Source organism: Pistacia vera, unplaced genomic scaffold (genome assembly GCF_008641045.1).
Source record: "Pistacia vera cultivar Batoury unplaced genomic scaffold, PisVer_v2 Contig173, whole genome shotgun sequence".
NCBI classification, from domain to species: Eukaryota; Viridiplantae; Streptophyta; class Magnoliopsida; order Sapindales; family Anacardiaceae; genus Pistacia; species Pistacia vera.
Window position 1 is genome coordinate 173,351 of NW_022195823.1, and position 18,180 is coordinate 191,530.

Here is an 18,180-nt window from a genome sequence, read left to right on the forward strand (position 1 = left end):
AAAAAAAAAAAAAAATATGCTATGTTACATTAAAGGTTAAGATGAAAAAAAATATTTATCTAAAGTTGTTTGAGATAATAATTTATGCTTTAGAGTTGTTAGTACATCATTTTTGCGGGTAGATTACTGGCTAGCATGAACATCTTCTTTTTGAAGCTAAATATTTATAGTTTCTCAAGTATGTTTAGAGCTTCTTCGCACAAAACTTTTTGTATTTCCGTACTATCATGCATCCTCATAATTATTTCCTTTATCTTCTTGTCTAATTGTAGTAATGATTTCTTCTTTAGTTAAAACATATATGACTTATTGCTCATTTGGATGATTGAAAAAGACATTAATATCCATTCGATTAGTGTAATGAAGTTGTCGAATCTGATCACAAAATTCTACAATGACTCTTTGATTCTCCTCATCCATTTCATTTGTAACTTGCAATTCATCGACATCGGGGATCCTAATTTGGTAATGATTAAAACAATTGGAATAGTATGTAGCTTCACATTAATTTGCTGCATAATTTTGTAATGATTAAAACAATTGGCAATAATATGTGGCTTCACATCAATTTGCTACATAATTTTGTAATGATTTAAACAATTGGCAATAGTTTGTGGCTTCACTTCAATTTAACCATGCAGCAACTGTATTTACAATTCCATCAAGGACACTTATCTTTGTTGGTTTTAAGACATGATCTTCTATCCATTTTAAAAGTAGGCAATTGAAACGTTGAATTGAAATCTTAATAGTATTAAAATATCAATTGAAATCCCAATAATGTACTACTAAAATATGAATTATAAAAAAAAAAAAAAATTGTTATCACGGCTCTATTAAGTTATAACTTTCTCATAGTAATAAAATTAATTAATCTCACCATTATGACTATAGAAAGGTTTTACTATATATATATATATATATATATATAAAGGATCAAATAATAAATAATATTTTTTTAATTCAAAATTTATATTACTTTTACATATCTAATAAGTGAAGAACTAAGAAAAAAAAGTAAAATTACTATTTATTGAAAGTTTAATTATTCTCATAAAAATTATTCAAACAAATCATAAACAAAAATAAATAAAATTAAAAATTCAAAGCCTAACTAAAAGTCGCATGTATGACTTTAAGCATCTAATACCACAAGAATAAACATCTTCTTTCTTCGTCACAACTACAATAATGAAAGGGAAAAAATTAATTATGTTATTTTTATTATGTTATTAATTCATATAAAAAATAATGATGCTGTAAACCTCATTAATATCTTTATCTTCTGCATACTATGTGAATATCGTGATTGCGTTGTAAATAATATAACCTATTTATAACTTTAATATTAAATATTGTATAGTTATATATTTTTTGCGCGAAATGGGGTATGTCAAGGTAAAAGTTAGCATAACTATCGCCGTACCCAAAATATTCAAACCCAAATCTGTTTCTTTCCAAAATTTATATTATTCAAATCTAATCGATTAGGATTAGAGGTGGAAAAACAGCCCATTCAGCCCAGCCCGACCCGACCCGCAACGGGTTGCGCAACCCGCCTGGCAACATTGGCAGGTCGGGTTAGGCCCGTCAATGTTGGGGAATTGGTTGGCCCAACCCGGACCGCCAACCCTAACCCGTCGGGTTAAGCCGCGGGTTGGGCCGGGTTAACCTTCTTTCTGATTTATTTTATTTTATTTTGTTTTGTTTTATTTTGTTTAAGTTTAAATGTTTAATTAATAAAGATGTAAAATAACTCTAAAGCATAAACATTGTCCCAAACAATTTTAAATAAAATATTTATTTCATTTAAACCTTTAATTTACATAACATATATTTTTTTGTAATATACAGATAATTATTACTATGTAAAGACAACTTTCTTAAGAGGGAATTAGAAAAATTATAACTTATTACAATGTAGAGTTTATTCTATTTATAACCATCCCAAATTGGGACTAGAATTTTTAAATATGTAGGTTTATCTCTATATAGAGTATCACTATAGAGAGATTTACTGTAATATACCATCAATTTATCCTCCCAACTAAATATATCAATATAATACCTATCAATTTTTTATTTAACAAACATTTTTCAAACATTTCTATTAATCTTCAAGATAATCTATATTTTATTAATATAAAATTTATAGTATATTAATATTCCTGAATCACAGCAGCTTTATGATAATATATCTGAAATTTATTAAAAATTATGTGAAATTAAACATCTCTTTCGTTTAAAGTCAACCATGATCTAGTAAATAAGTTTGTAATTTTATGAAAAAATATAATTAAATTTTGTATCAAATATTAAAAGAGGGCGTCGTGACATTCCTATTTTATAGTATTTTCAGAAAAATAATGCGTTTATAATTTACAGAAATTCGATGATACATATTCTAAAGAAAAATTAAGTGAAGTGAGCAAGACGGAGCAGACAGAAAGTGACAATTCATCTCTCTGAATCGTAAGAAAATAATCGGTTAAATCAGTTATGAGGCTTTCTGCACTCCTCTTACCTTTCTAACCAACTCACACCACCACTAACTCTTCTTACTCTTTCTCTTCCCTCTCAACTTCTGGTGCTCCAACTCAGAAGTCAGTCAGTCTTAATGGCGTGCTAAGCCAACAGTACTTACAGAGGTTTCTCTTATCCAAGCTCAATTACAAATCTAACTCCACCCGCCACAAAAACAATACTGGAACTGCTACAAGAGCTAAACTTCAGCGTCTCCGCGATTGCAATCGACGCGCCCTCTTCTTTGAGTGGCGTTGCCGGTATCCGATGGGGTCCGCCAGTTTGCAGGGCCCGCGTGAAGAGATGGAGGATGATTTGTTATACAATCGATGCTTGATGGGTTTTCCTTTGCTGCTGTTTTGATGGCGGTGGTGTCTCTTCTGTCAAGTTTCTTCGGTTTGTCATTTCATAACTCTCATGGGTCTCTTTTCTTAGTTTTGTGCTTTACAAATCATCATATTCGATCATGTAGTTTATTTCCATTACTGGGTAGTTCTCCGATTAATCAAGTTTACTAGTAAAACTAGTTTAGGTGTTCAATTATGTGCAATTGTATAAAGGGTTTTCGTTTGACTAAGGTTGAAATTTCCTGGAAAGAATTAGATTTCAGCTTGAACTATAACCTTTCATTTTTTACAATGTAATGTTTGATGTTACATGACAGAGTTCATAACTAAGATTCAGCACTACCCTTATTTAATAATGAACTGCAATTTATCGATGTATTTGTGGATGGTTTCCATGTACAAGAAAGTCTTCTATGATTTGATGGGTTAAATTTGTTGAGTGCTGAATTCATATATTTTGTGGTGTTAGCGGCATTTGAACGGAATAGGAATGAAAATCAATATGGAATTAATTCAAGTATAATTTTCTTCATGTGTTCTTAATCTGATTTTCCAACACAGGGATGAGCATACAAAGAGTGCGTTGCAGCTTTACAAGGTGGATTGTTATTGAGTGGAAAAGATTACAACGCAATTAGAGAGGCTTAGAGGAAGCTTTTCAAAATGCTGATAAGAAATGTTGAGTTGGTGAGCCGATAGATTCTTTATGCTGTGGCACTGTTCTTTTCTTTGAAGATATAGCATACATATGTACTCTCAATATAATTGTATATTCTAAATTATTGCATTGAAGGTTAGATGGTGTTTCATTTTGTAAAGGCTTGAAATGAATGGAGGAAGACGAATCCGGAGCAACAGCCACAGTTATGTTGTCGGAAAAGATATGCTATTTATCACATGTTGGCGACTCATGTTTGGTACGGATCCAAAGTTTGTGCTGGTTATGTCTCTGGGCCTCATTTTTTGCTAGATAAAATCTGTGAAACAAATAGAAACATATGCCTTCAATTAATATTTTGATGCAGGTACTATCTCGTTCTGGAAAAGCAGATATACTAACTAATCTATCGGCCTTATGGAAGCAACAAGGTCTCTCTTCAAGAAATCAGAAGAATCAGAGAAGCAGGTGGATGGGTGTGTTTTTCTATTCTTCAAATTTTGTTTTTACTTCTTACATTTTCCTTCTCTTCTAGTGGCCAATTCTCTTTGAAGTGAAGAGGAATTGCAGCATTAAAAATGATGCAGGTCTGTTAAATTGTGCGAACATAGTTGCTTGATGTTCTTGTTTGTACAGTTTCTGATACCTCAACTTGTCATTCTTCTTCAGAATCTAAATATCCAAATATCTTTAGGCTATACAGAGGGTATTTTCTTGTATGCCACTCATTTGTTTTAAATCTTTAACTGGCTTCTTTTCTGAGCTACTAGGGTCTTTGACAGTACGGAATCAAAACCTCTTATATACTTATGATTTGTGTTTACCCTTGTCATAAACTCCATGGTTCCTTGATGCTCATATTAACTTGCATTACGTGGCTGATGGTAGTTCACATGTAAACTGTCTATAGATTGTCAATGGGAGGATTTGTGGAGACATTGCCGTATCTGTGCTTTTGGTGACATCCGGTTCAAGACCAAGAAGAATGAGTGCGTCCCTTTATGCTTTTTGTTCAATTATTGACTGTTACATTTCTGAAAATTGAATATAATCTGTTGCTGTAGCAAATTTCAATGATTTGGGATGTTTTACATGTGCACAGGATGTTGAAGAAGGGTGTTGATGAAGGAAGATGGTCTGAAAAATTTGTTTCTCGGTAGGTATTTTGTCTAAAGTTTCTGGTTATTTGATAATAGGTCAACTTCATCACAAGGGAAAATCGGAGCAGACATAAAAATTTAGTATGCTTACCCTGTGGTCAACTTTGATTCCATCATAGGGTTATATTTGAGGTTCAACTTGCCTAGTTTAAAGGCATAAACACAGTAAGGAAGATGAATTTTGTTAGTTGTTTACAGTCTGAAACTGATTATGGTTCTTTACTTTTACTTCAGAACGCTGATTGAGGGGTTTAAGCTTGATTAAGATACGAGCCACAGTATGACAAGCATATAAATTAATCTATAAACAATGACCGAACTGTTCTCACTTTCTATGACTTAATAAATAATGACAATGCTAGACAGAGGTTCAGCAATTTATATTTCTAATTCAGGTTGATCAGAACTAATGCATCATCAAGGAAAATTTCCAGTTATATGTCTCAAGATTAGCTTCAGCTATTTTAATTGATATGTAGCATGATTTTATATTAAGTTGCAAAACTATGTGGTATTTTATAGCAAAATAATACTCACAGACACTTTGGACTTACAACATTGTTTGATTTGAGTACTTCTTTGTATTGTAGAGTGAAACTCAACAAGGACCTGGTTATTGCGTTGCAGATATTTTCCAAATAGATCTTGGGTCAGATGCGGAATTATACTGTTGGCATCTGAGGATTATGGGATTACATGAACAAGTTTGTTATTCAACCCTTCTGTCTTGGTTTTAAATATTCTGAAGTGCTCGCTAAGTAGTAGGCAGTATTTTTGGTAGCTCAAAAGAGACCACTTATGTGTTAACTATCTATGTTTCAGCCAGAAGCAGTACTTTTGTCAGGAATCAGCTTCAGCAACATGGAGATGTACAGGTAATCATTCTGCTTCGTATTGATGTTTGCTCCATAACTCTCGTAACCAGAACACTTTTTAATTCATATCTTCTGTTGGAATGATCTTGTGACCATGTTCGGTGTTCATTTTCCTCTCTTCTGATTTCAGGTAGCTTGTGAGCACTTGCACAAGCAGCTCTGGTAACGTGGAATATTTCTTGTTGCCTTTTTTTCAACACAAATAGTCATATTGTACTTGGTAACTTATACATTCTGGAATTTGAAATGTTCTGCAGGACCGACATTCCCAAGATAATGTCAGCATTGTCATTGCCGACTTAGGGTATGCCATGTCTGTACTAGTCTGATTTTTCTTTTATGCTGCTGAACTGAGACATCATTGTTGATTTGCAACCTAGCTTAAGCTATAATTTGCAAATTTGATATTATTCAATAAATTTCTATAAAATATCACCTACCCAAAATGTGAAAATGTTCATTGCGAAAAATTAATCTGCAGCATTTGGATTTCATTAAAATGGAATGTTCTCTAGCTGCACTCATTTTATCACTCTCGTTGCTCTGTTTGTATTTATCTATTTTTATGTAAAGTGAAAAAGAATTTGTCACCCTGAATTAATTACTACATTTTCCCTGATGTTTAATTCATATTAATAAAGGAGACTCTAAAAAGCTGAAATAGTACTTCAGACTTAGGCGTAGGTTGTGTGTCCACTCCATGGATGCACAGCTTCATTAATTCCCCCCAGTTCTGTATTATAATTGAAATGGTACAGAAAAAGTTTGTTGCTGCATACTTGCTCATTCTGGGATTCCAAACAGAGAGTGTCGTCAGCTTACATCTAAATATTATGAACTGTCGGGAAAATGAAAAGAAAGAAGGCAACATAATCTCAAATGTATTGTGTTTTCTTTTCTTTTTTAATGCATGGTAAATAATGGATTATTCAATTGGAAACCAAATGGTCCTTGTGTGTCCAGGTCAGACACATACAAGCATATTCTATCTTCATGCTTCCTATTACTTTACTATGCCAACTATTTGTCTAACCTTTGGTGTTCTTGATTTGACTCGCACTCAGGCGGACAGAATGGCAAAATCTACCACTTCAGCAACAAAAATATTGTGTTGAATTCGGGCAGGCTTTGCTACCATTGGAATTGTGTCGCTGCAATATGGATGTCATCTCAGCTTTCTTTATGATGTGAGGGCTTCTGAAAATGTATACATCACATAGATTTAATTCTTTTGCCTATATTGTTAGTTGTACTAGTCTCGTCCCTATAATATTGCTTTAGGTGATCTCGAACGATCTCAAAGAAAAAAAAAAACATATTTCACGTTCTATTTCTCATTTCATCTTTGAAATTCATAAAATGATCATTACTGTGAATATGCATGCACGGAGACACACCATTTCCTGCATAAGTTCTTCAGTTTTCCGCTCAAGTTTTTTTATAAGATTGAAGGAGATACTTGCAGTAATGGCCAATGATGTTAATATAGATGTGTTGTATTTTTGAAGCAAATGATTTTGATCCATTTCCAACCAATTTCAACAACACACATACTCCAAAATCAAGTAGAAATTCAGCCAAATTAAAAACATAACTAAATCACACTTACTTGCAAATCTAATCAAGACAAGTAGAAATACTTCAAGCTTAAAGGAATTCACCAACTTGAATTGATTCCCACCAAATCTCTCTATCAAGACTGAGGATAAAGAATGCATACAAGAATATAAAGTTCTCTAATGGATAAACCAATTTCATTATTTCATAAGTAATTTTACAATGAAATAGTTGCCCTATATTGACAAATACAAGGATAAACAAGTAATTGACAAATACAATAAAATGAAAAATTAACTATATTACAAGTCATTCTGAAAAAGCAAGGTCATGCTATTTAATGCAAAGAGACATAATCCTAATTTTAGGATCTATGTATTTAACCACCCATTAGTTGAAATAAATTACTTCATTAGATCAAAACTTGATTAATGATTCTAATTAAGTCTACTACTAAGAGTGTAAGAATTGCCTTGAGATCATGCAAATGGATCCAATAAGGTTCATGTAGATTTTCCCTTTGGAATAAGGCTTTGGCTGGATTGGACATTTTCAACACTTGAGCTTCTTTCTTGGTGAGCTTGAGCGTTCCTTGTTGAGTTTGAGCTTGGAATGGTTTGAGCCGAAATTTTGGACTCTCTCCTCCTTAGAACTGTTTGGACCGAATTTTCTCCATTCTTTCCACACTCTACAATCCAAGTGTTAGGATATTGACTAAAATTCTTATTCAAGAATAAGAAGTGTTTTAGGACATGCAATTCTTTGTCCAATGTTATAAGTGTTTGAGACTTGTAAACGTATCAGATTTCTGGGGAATTTTGGTCTATTCACTTTGCCTAACTAGTACTTTGGTGAAGAGTGGGAAGGGATTCTGAATCATGATAATATTAAAACTGCCTTTCATGTAGCTAAATTTAGGATTTCAGAAAATAGGTTCTGGTATGGCAGATCTTTTTGCTATCTTTTGCCTACTTTAATTTAGATTTTGCGCTTTAGTATCCTTAGCATATATCAAGGTTATTACACAAACATTAATGCTAATTTTAAGGTAGGCATTATTATTAAAGGAGTATTATGAATTAGGGATAATCTTTTTTAAGAAATGGACTAAAAAAGATTTTAAGCTTTAAAACCCAAAAAAAAAAAAGTGTCAATACTACCAATTATGACCATTAGAAAATAACATAAATTAAAGTTATGAAAGTAGCTTCAACCCATTGAGTGAGGTCCAATATGATAAATAACCCCATTTTAATTTTAGTTATAATTTCTTAATTTTTTATTAGAAATTTACTTCTTTTTTTATTAATTTATGCAATTATACCTTTCAGGTGAAAAAATGAAAATCTATTGATGTCTGCCACCTCTTTTTATGAATACCAAAATTACCCCATTATCCACTTGAAAAAAATGAGGACGATTGGATTTGGGTTATATTTTATCGAACTCTAATTGCCTCCTTTGAGATATATATATATTATATATTATATATATTATATAATATATATATATATATAATATATATATAGAGAGAGAGGAGAAGGAGAGAGAGAGAGGAGAGAGAGAGAGAGAGAGGAGAGAGAGAGAGAGAGAGAGAGGAGAGAGAGTAAAACTTCTCTATAGTGATACTCATATAGAAGAATAAAACTACATAATCATAAAAAATTCAATTCCAATTTGGGTAATTATAATAAGAACAAACTCTACATTGGAATAAATAATTTTTCTAATTCCGTCTTAAGAAAGTTGCCTCCATATAGTAATAATTATCTGTATATTACGTCCGAGTTTTAAAACAGTGTAAACAAGAAAGATGTGATTCAAGGACTTGAGATGCAGAGGATTTTTCATGCCTTATTTTGGTTAAAACCAAAAGTTCATTTGAAGAAAGAGAAATACAGAGACCAGAAAGGAAAGTTTAAGACTATATTTTAGATTAGAAAAATTATATGCTATGTGTATGACTTAGGAACAGTGAACAATATGGAGAGTGAGAATGTTTAGGAGAGTTTGATGGCCATCCTTTGTACCAATAAAATAGGAAATGACAAAATGAGAAAGTCTCACATTTGGAGGAGATGGAAAAGCTTCAATCCAATGGATGTATATGTATTAATTAGTTTGGGTTTATACATTGTTTTTTATTTTATCTCCAGCTTTCATTTACTTGTATTTTATTGTATTCTTATATTGTTGTTTGAAGAATTTATTGCTTTGATCAATTATTATTATTATTATCTGCAACAACAATATTACTCAAATCTAGGTTTTACATTAGGCTAACATAATATGTTTAAAATTATTTAGAAGTTAAAAAATATTTAAGAAAAAAGAAAGAAAAAGTACAACATTTTTTTATTTTTATAACTTTATATTAATTTTTAGGATTGCGTCGAAAGATTGGTTTTGACAAATATTTTAACCCATCATATTTTCCTAAATTTTAATTGTATCTTTTGTTTTGAAAAATAAACAACTATATTACATATAAAACAAATGGACCATTTAATAAAAAAAAAATTGTGTCACACAACAAATTTGTACATAATGTTATGTAAAATTACTCTTTATTATCATGTTATTTACTAATTTTATATAATGTTATTTTGATACGCAAAGTAATATTTATTGAATAATTAGCTGCCGAATACAGGTGGTGTGAAGCTGGCCTGTCATTCACAGAATAAATAGCTGAACTAGCCAGACTTAAACCACGTTCTGCCGTGTCATCATTCGTACCCGTGAATTGTAAATTGTAAATATCTTTATAGTGAGTTTATATGTGTAATAATCCTTATGGCGTGTTTGGTTATTGATAACCATCTATGAATGAAGTAATCTCATCTTTTATTACTTGATTATTATGTTTGATTGTCTAAGTAATCTTTTAAAACTAATAGTATTTACTATTAGTAATATAATAGTTAATCTGATTATCTTCATTTTCTTAGGTAATTTAAGATTACTTGATAATCTTAATTTTGTTATAATTTTATCCTTTATTATTAATAAAATTTTACGAAAATAATACCTTTATTATCTAAACAATTTACAATAAATTTATGGACAATTTTAACCTCATGTTTAGGATTTTTAAGAAACTACCCTTCTACTTCAACCAAATTACCCCAAACCATAGCCACCCCCAGCCACCCAAGACTATCGCTAACGACCAATCACCATCGTCGACAGTTATTGAAACGGCACACAGACGACGAGATCTGGTCGTCCGTGCATCGGTAATTCTATTTTCAACAATGGATATGTGATTCATGGCCGAAGATGGCCAGATCTGGCCGTGATATGGTTGTTTCACAGCCATAGATCTGACTGTGAAAAGGCTAGGTCTTTGTTCATGAAACTGGCATTGTCGGCACACAGTCGATCATATATAGCCGATCGTGTGCCATTCTGTCGACTGTCGGTAGTGGCTTAGGGTGGGTGGGGGTAATTTTGTTACAAAGTAAAGTTTTATATGGCTGGGGTGTTTTAGAAAATTTTCAAATATAGGGGGTTAAAAAATGATTCAAAAAATAATATTATATTAATATTTAAAAAGGAATGTAATTTAGTAATCTATATATAGTAAAACCTCTCTATAGTCATAATGGTGGGACTAACTAATTTTATTATTATAAGGAGGTTATAACTTAATCGAGGTATAGTTACAAAAATTATAGTTTTGATTTCTTATTTTATAATTAATGTCCTAGTAGTGTAGTATTAGGATTTCAATTCATATTTTAGTAACATTAGGATTTCAATTTAGCGCTTCGATTGCCTACTTTTAAGATGGATAAAAGATCGTTTCTTAGAACCAGCAAAAATAAGTATCATTGATGGAACTGTAAATATAGTTGATGCATGGTCAATTGATGTGAAGCCACAAACAATTATCAATGGTTTTAAGCGCTGCAAAATTAGGACCACTAATGTCAATGAATTGTAAGTTACAAATGAAATGGATGAGGAGAATAAAAGAGTCACTATAGAATTGAGTGATCAGATTCGACAACTTCACTACACAAATCAAATGAATATTAATGTCTTCTTCGATTATCCAAATGAGCAACAAATTGTATATGCTTTAACTAAATGAGAAATCACTGTTGCAATTAGACAAGAAGAGAAAGGAAATGATCCTAAGGATAATAGTACGTAAATACAAAAAGTCTTGTGCCATGAAGGTCTAAACATACTTGAGAAACTAAAAATATTTTGGTTTCAACCAGAAGGTATCCATGCTAACGAGCTATTACGTACTCGTAAGGTTAAAGATGTAATAATAACTCTAAAGCATAAATCATTGTCCCAAACAATTTTAAATAAATATTTTATTTCATTTTAAACCTTTAATTTTACATAACATATATTTTTTTGTAATATACAGATAATTATTACTATGTAAAGACAACTTTTCTTAAGACGGGAATTAGAAAAAATTATAACTTATTACAATGTAGAGTTTATTCTTATTTATAACCATCCCAAATTAGGACTAGAATTTTTTATGAATATGTAGAGTTTATCTCTATATAGAGTATCACTATAGAGAGATTTTACTGTAATATACCCATCAATTTATCCTCCCAACTAAATATATCAATATAATATACCTATCAATTTATTCTAATTTAACCAAACACATTTTTTCAAACATTTCTATTAATCTTCAAGATAATCTATATTTTTATTAATATAAAATATTTATAGTAATATAATATTTCCTGAATCACAGGCAGCTTTATGATAAATATATCTGAAATTTATTAAAAATTATGTGAAATTATAACATCTCTTTCGTTTAAAGTCAACCATCTGATCTAGTAAATAAGTTGGTAATTTTATGAAAAAATATAATTAAAATTTTGTATCAAATATTAAAAGAGGGCGTCGTGAACATTCCTTATTTTATAGTATTTTCAGAAAAATAAATGCGTTTATAATTTACAGAAATTCGATGATACATATTCTAAAGAAAAATTAAGTGTAAAGTGTAGACAAGACAGGAGCAGTACAGAAAGTGACAATTCAATCTCATGAATCGTAAGAAAATAATCGGTTAAATCAGTTATGAGGCTTTCCTTCACTCCTCTTATCCTTTCTTTAACCCAACTCATCACCACCACTAACTCTCTTCTTACTCTTTTCTCTTCCCTCTCAACTCTCTGGTGCTCCAACTCAGTAAGTCAGTCAGTCTTAATGGCGTTGCTAAGCCAACAGTACTTACAGAGGTTTCTCTTATCCAAGCTCAATTACAAATCTAACTTCAAGCCCGCCAACAAAACCAATACTGTAACTGCTACAAGAGCTAAAACTCTCAGCGTCTCCGCGATTGCAATCGACGCGCCCTCTTCTTTGAGTGGCGTTGCCGGTATCCGATGGGGCTCCGCCAGTTTGCAGGGCCCGCGTGAAGAGATGGAGGATGATCTTGTTATACAATCCGATGGCCTTGATGGGTTCTCCTTTGCTGCTGTTTTTGATGGCCACGGTGGTGTCTCTTCTGTCAAGTTTCTTCGGTTTGTCTATTTCATAACTCTCATGGGTCTCTTTTTCTTAGTTTTGTGCTTTACAAATCATCATATTCGATCATGTAGTTTATTTCCATTACTGGGTAGTTCTCCGATTAATCAAGTTTACTAGTAAAACTAGTTTAGGTGCTTCAATTATGTTGCAATTGTATAAAGGGTCTTCTCGTTTGACTAAGGTTGAAATTTCCTGGAAAGAATTAGATTTCCAGCTTGAACTACAACCTTTCATTTTACAAATGTAATGTTTGATGTTACATGACAGAGTTCATAACTAAGATTCAGCACTACCCTTTATTTAAAATAAATGAACTGCTAATTTATCGATGTATTTGTGGATGGTTTCCATGTTACAAGAAAGTCTTCTATGATTTGTAGGATGCTTTAAATTTGTTGAGTGCTGAATCTCATATATTTTGTGGTGTTTAGCGGCATTTGAACGGAATAGGAATGAAAAATCAATATGGAATTAATTCAATTGTATAATTTTCTTTTCATGTTGTTCTTAATCTGATTTTCCAACACAGGGATGAGCTATACAAAGAGTGCGTTGCAGCTTTACAAGGTGGATTGTTATTGAGTGGAAAAGATTACAATGCAATTAGAGAGGCCTTAGAGGAAGCTTTTCAAAATGCTGATAAGAAATTGTTGAGTTGGTGAGCCGATAGATTCTTTATGCTGTGGCACTGTTCTTTTCTTTGAAGATATATGCATACAGTATGTACTCTCAATATAATTGTATATTCTAAATTATTGCATTGAAGGTTTAGATGGTGTTTCATTTTGTAAAGGCTTGAAATGAATGCGGAGGAAGACGAATCCGGAGCAACAGCCACAGTTATGTTGATCGGAAAAGATATGCTATTTATCTCACATGTTGGCGACTCATGTTTGGTACGGATCCAAAGTTTGTGCTGGTTATGATGCTCTGGGCCTCATTTTTTGCTAGATAAAATCTGTGGAATCAAATAGAAACATATGCCTTCAATTAATATTTTGATGCAGGTACTATCTCGTTCTGGAAAAGCAGATATACTAACTAATCCTCATCGGCCTTATGGAAGCAACAAGGTCTCTCTTCAAGAAATCAGAAGAATCAGAGAAGCAGGTGGATGGGTGTGTTTTTCTATTCTTCAAATTTTGTTTTTACTTCTTACATTTTCCTTCTCTTCTAGTGGCCAATTCTCTTTGAAGTGAAGAGGAATTGCAGCATTAAAAAATGATGCAGGATCTGTTAAATTGTGCGAACATAGTTGCTTGATGTTCTTGTTTGTACAGTTTCTGCATACCTCAACTTGTCATTCTTCTTCAGAATCTAAATATCCAAATATCTTTAGGCTATACAGAGGCGTATTTTCTTGTATGCCACTCATTTGTTTTAAATCTTTAACTGGCTTCTTTTCTGAGCTACTAGGGTCTTTGACAGTACGGAATCAAAACCTCTTATATACTTATGATTTGTGTTTACCCTTGTCATAAACTCCATGGTTCCCTTGATGCTCATATTCTAACTTGCATTACGTGGCTGATGGTAGTTCACATGTAAACTGTCTATAGATTGTCAATGGGAGGATTTGTGGAGACATTGCCGTATCTCGTGCTTTTGGTGACATCCGGTTCAAGACAAAGAAGAATGAGTGCGTCCCTTTATGCTTTTTGTTCAATTATTGACTGTTACTATTTCTGAAAATTGAATATAATCTGTTTGCTGTAGGCAAATTTCAATGATTTGGGATGTTTTACATGTGCACAGGATGTTGAAGAAGGGTGTTGATGAAGGAAGATGGTCTGAAAAATTTGTTTCTCGGTAGGTATTTTGTCTAAAGTTTCTGATTATTTGATAATTGGATCAACTTCATCACAAGGGAAAATCGGAGCAGACATAAAAATTTAGTATGCTTACCCTGTGGTCAACTTTGAATTCCATCATATGGGTTATATTTTGAGGTTCAACTTGCCTAGTTTAAAGGCATAACACCAGTAAGGAAGATGAAATTTTGTCTAGTTGTTTACAGTCTGAAACTGATTATGGTTCTTTTACTTTTACTTCAGAACTGCTGATTGAGTGGTTTAAGCTTGATTAAGATCGAGACACAGATATTGACAAGCATATAAATTATATCTATAACAAATGACCGAACTGTTCTCACTTTCTATTGACTTAATAAATAATGACATGCTAGACAGAGTTTCAGCAATTTATATTTCTAATTCAGGTTGATCAGAACTAATGCATCATCAAGGAAAATTTTCCAAGTTATATTGTCTCAAGATTAGCTTCAGCTATTTTAATTGATATGTAGCATGATTTTATATTAAGTTGCAAAACTATGTGGTATTTTATAGCAAAATAATACTCACAGACACTTTTGGACTTACAACATTGTTTTGATTATGAGTACATTCTTTGTATTGTACAGAGTGAAACTCAACAAGGACCTGGTTATTGCGTTGCCAGATATTTTCCAAATAGATCTTGGGTCAGATGCGGAATTTATACTGTTGGCATCTGATGGATTATGGGATTACATGAACAAGTTTGTTATTCAACCCTTCTGTCTTGGTTCTTTAAATATTCCTGAAGTGCTCGCTAAGTAGTAGGCAGTATTTTTGGTAGCTCAAAAGAGACCACTTATGTGTTAACTATCTATGTTTCAGCTCAGAAGCAGTTACTTTTGTCAGGAATCAGCTTCAGCAACATGGAGATGTACAGGTAATCATTCTGCTTCGTACTGATGTTTTGCTCCATAACAGTCTCGTAATCAGAACACTTTTTTAATTCTATATCTCTCTGTTGTTGAATGATCTTGTGACCATGTTCGGTGTTCATTTTCCTCTCTTCTGATTTCAGGTAGCTTGTGAAGCACTTGCACAAGCAGCTCTGGTAACGTGGAATATTTCTGTGTTGCCTTTTTTTTCAACACAAAATAGTCATATTGTACTTGGTAACTTATACATTCTGGAATTGGAAATGTTCTGCAGGACCGACATTCCCAAGATAATGTCAGCATTGTCATTGCCGACTTAGGGTATGCCCATGTCTGTACTAGTCTGATTTTTCTTTTATGCTGCTGAACTGAGACATCATTGTTGATTTGCAACCTAGCTTAAGCTATAATTTGCAAATTTGATATTAATTCAAAATAAATTTCTATAAAATATCACCTACCCAAAATGTGAAAATAAGTTCATTGCGAAAAATTAATCTGCAGCATTTGGATTTCACTTATAAATGGAATGTTCTCTAGCTGCACTCATTTTATCACTCTCGTTGCTCTTTTTGTAGTATCATCTATTTTTATGTAAAGTGAAAAAGAATTTTGTCACCCTGAATTAATTACTACATTTTCCCTTGATGTTTAATTCATATTAATAAAGGAGACTCTAAAAAAGCTGAAAATAGTATCTTCAGACTTAGGCGTAGGTTGTGTGTCCACTCCATGGATGCACAGCTTCATTAATTCCCCCCAGTTCTGTATTATAATTGAAATTGGTACAGAAAAAGTTTGTTGCTGCATACTTGCTCATTCTTGGGCATTCCAAACAGAAGAGTTCGTCAGCTTCACATCTAAATATTATTGAACTGTCGGGAAAATGAAAAGAAAGAAGGCAACATAATCTCAAATGTATTTGTTTTTCTTTTCTTTTTTTAATGCATGGTAAATAATGGATTATTTCAATTGGAAACCAAATGGTCCTTGATGTGTCCAGGTCAGACACATACAAGCATATTCTATCTTCATGCCTTCCTATTTACTTCTTACTATGCCATACTATTTGTCTAACCTTTTGTCTGTTCTTGATTTTGACTCGCACTCAGGCGGACAGACTGGCAAAATCTACCACTTCAGCAACAAAATATTGTGTATGAATTCGGGCAGGCTTTTGCTACCATTGGAATTGTGTCGCTTGCAATATGGATGTCATCTCAGCTTTCTTTATGAATGTGAGGGCTTCTGAAAATGTATACATTCACATAGATTTAATTCTTTTGCCTATATTGTTAGTTGTACTAGTCTCGTCCCTTCATAATATTGCTTTAGGTGATCTCGAACGATCTCAAAGAAAAAAAAAAACATATTATTCACGTTCTATTTATCTCATTTCATCTTTGAAATTCATAAAATGATCATTACTGTGAATATGCATGCACGCAGAGACACACACATTTCCTGCATATACAGTTCTTCAGTTCTCCGCTCAAGTTTTTTTATAAGATTGAAGGAGATACTTGGCAGTAATGGCCAATGATGTTAATATAGATGTGTTGGTATTTTTGAAGCAAATGAATTTTGATCCATTTCCAACCAATTTCAACAACACAACATACTCCAAAAATCAAGTAGAAATTCAGCCAAATTAAAAACATAACTAAATCACACTTACTTGCAAATCTACATCAAGACAAGTAGAAATACTTCAAGCTTAAAGGATTATTCGACCAACTTGAATTGATTCACCACCAAATCTCCTTATCAAGACTTGGATAAAGAATGCATACTCAAGAATATAAGAGTTCTCTCAAATGGATAAACCAATTTCATATATTTCATAAGCTAATTATTACAATGAAATAGTTGCCCTTATATTGACAAATACAAGGATAAACAAGTAATTGACAAATACAATAAAATGAAAAAACTTAACTAATATTACAAGTCATTCATTGAAAAAGCAAGGTCATGCCTATTTAATGCAAAGAGACATAATTCCCTAATTTTAGGATCTATGTATTTAACCACCCCATTAGTTGAAATAAATTTACTTCATTAGATCAAAACTTGATTAATGATTCTAATTAAGTCTACTAATAAGAGTGTAAGAATTTAGGCCTTGAGAATCATGCAAATGGATCCAATAAGGGTTCATGTAGATCTTTCCCTTTGGAATAAGGCTTTGGCTGGATTGGACATTTTCAACACTTGAGCCTCTTTCTTGGTGAGCTTGAGCTTCCCTTGTTGAGCTTGAGCTTGGAATGGTTTGAGCCGAAATGTTTGGACTCTCTCCCTCCTTAGAACTTGTTTGGACCGAATTTTCTCCATTGCTTTCCACACTCTACAATCCAAGTGTTTTAGGACTTTGACTAAAATTCTTCTATTCAATTGAATAAGCAAGTGTTTTAGGACATGCAATTCTTTGTCCACTCATGTTTATAAGTGTTTTAAGACTTGTAAACGTATCAGATTTCTGGGGAATTTTGGTCTTAATTCACTTTGCCTAACTAGTACTTTGGTTGAATGAGTGGGAAGGGATTCTGAATCATGATAATATTAAAACTGCCTTTCACTGTAGCCACTAAATGTGGGTTAGGACTTTCAGAAAATAGGATTCTGGTATGGCAGATCTTTTTGCTATCTTTTGCCTACTTTAATTTAGATTTTAGCGCTTTAGTATCCTTAGCAATATATCAAGGTTATTACACAAACATTAATGCTAATTTTAAGGTTAGGCATTATTATTAAAGGAGTATTATGAATTAGGGATAATTCTTTTTTAAAGAAATGGACTAAAAAAGATTTTAAGCTTTAAAAC

The 18,180-nt window shown here is 32.3% G+C and overlaps 1 protein-coding gene and 1 pseudogene across 1 annotated transcript; both read left to right on the forward strand.

The window, feature by feature from the left end:
* The first annotated feature begins 1,383 nt into the window (after nt 1–1,383).
* On the forward strand, nt 1,384–6,749 carry LOC116125873 (annotated as a pseudogene).
* Nucleotides 6,750–12,205: 5,456 nt separating this feature from the next.
* On the forward strand, nt 12,206–16,643 carry LOC116125865 (protein phosphatase 2C 57-like). Its single transcript, XM_031411582.1, has 11 exons — nt 12,206–12,639; nt 13,176–13,304; nt 13,440–13,542; nt 13,654–13,764; nt 14,206–14,285; nt 14,402–14,455; nt 15,069–15,185; nt 15,307–15,361; nt 15,500–15,532; nt 15,631–15,677; nt 16,469–16,643. Exons 1-11 carry the CDS (start codon nt 12,323–12,325, stop codon nt 16,590–16,592), a joined length of 1,170 nt encoding a protein of 389 aa, XP_031267442.1. The 5' UTR covers nt 12,206–12,322; the 3' UTR covers nt 16,593–16,643.
* The last annotated feature ends 1,537 nt before the right edge of the window (nt 16,644–18,180 follow it).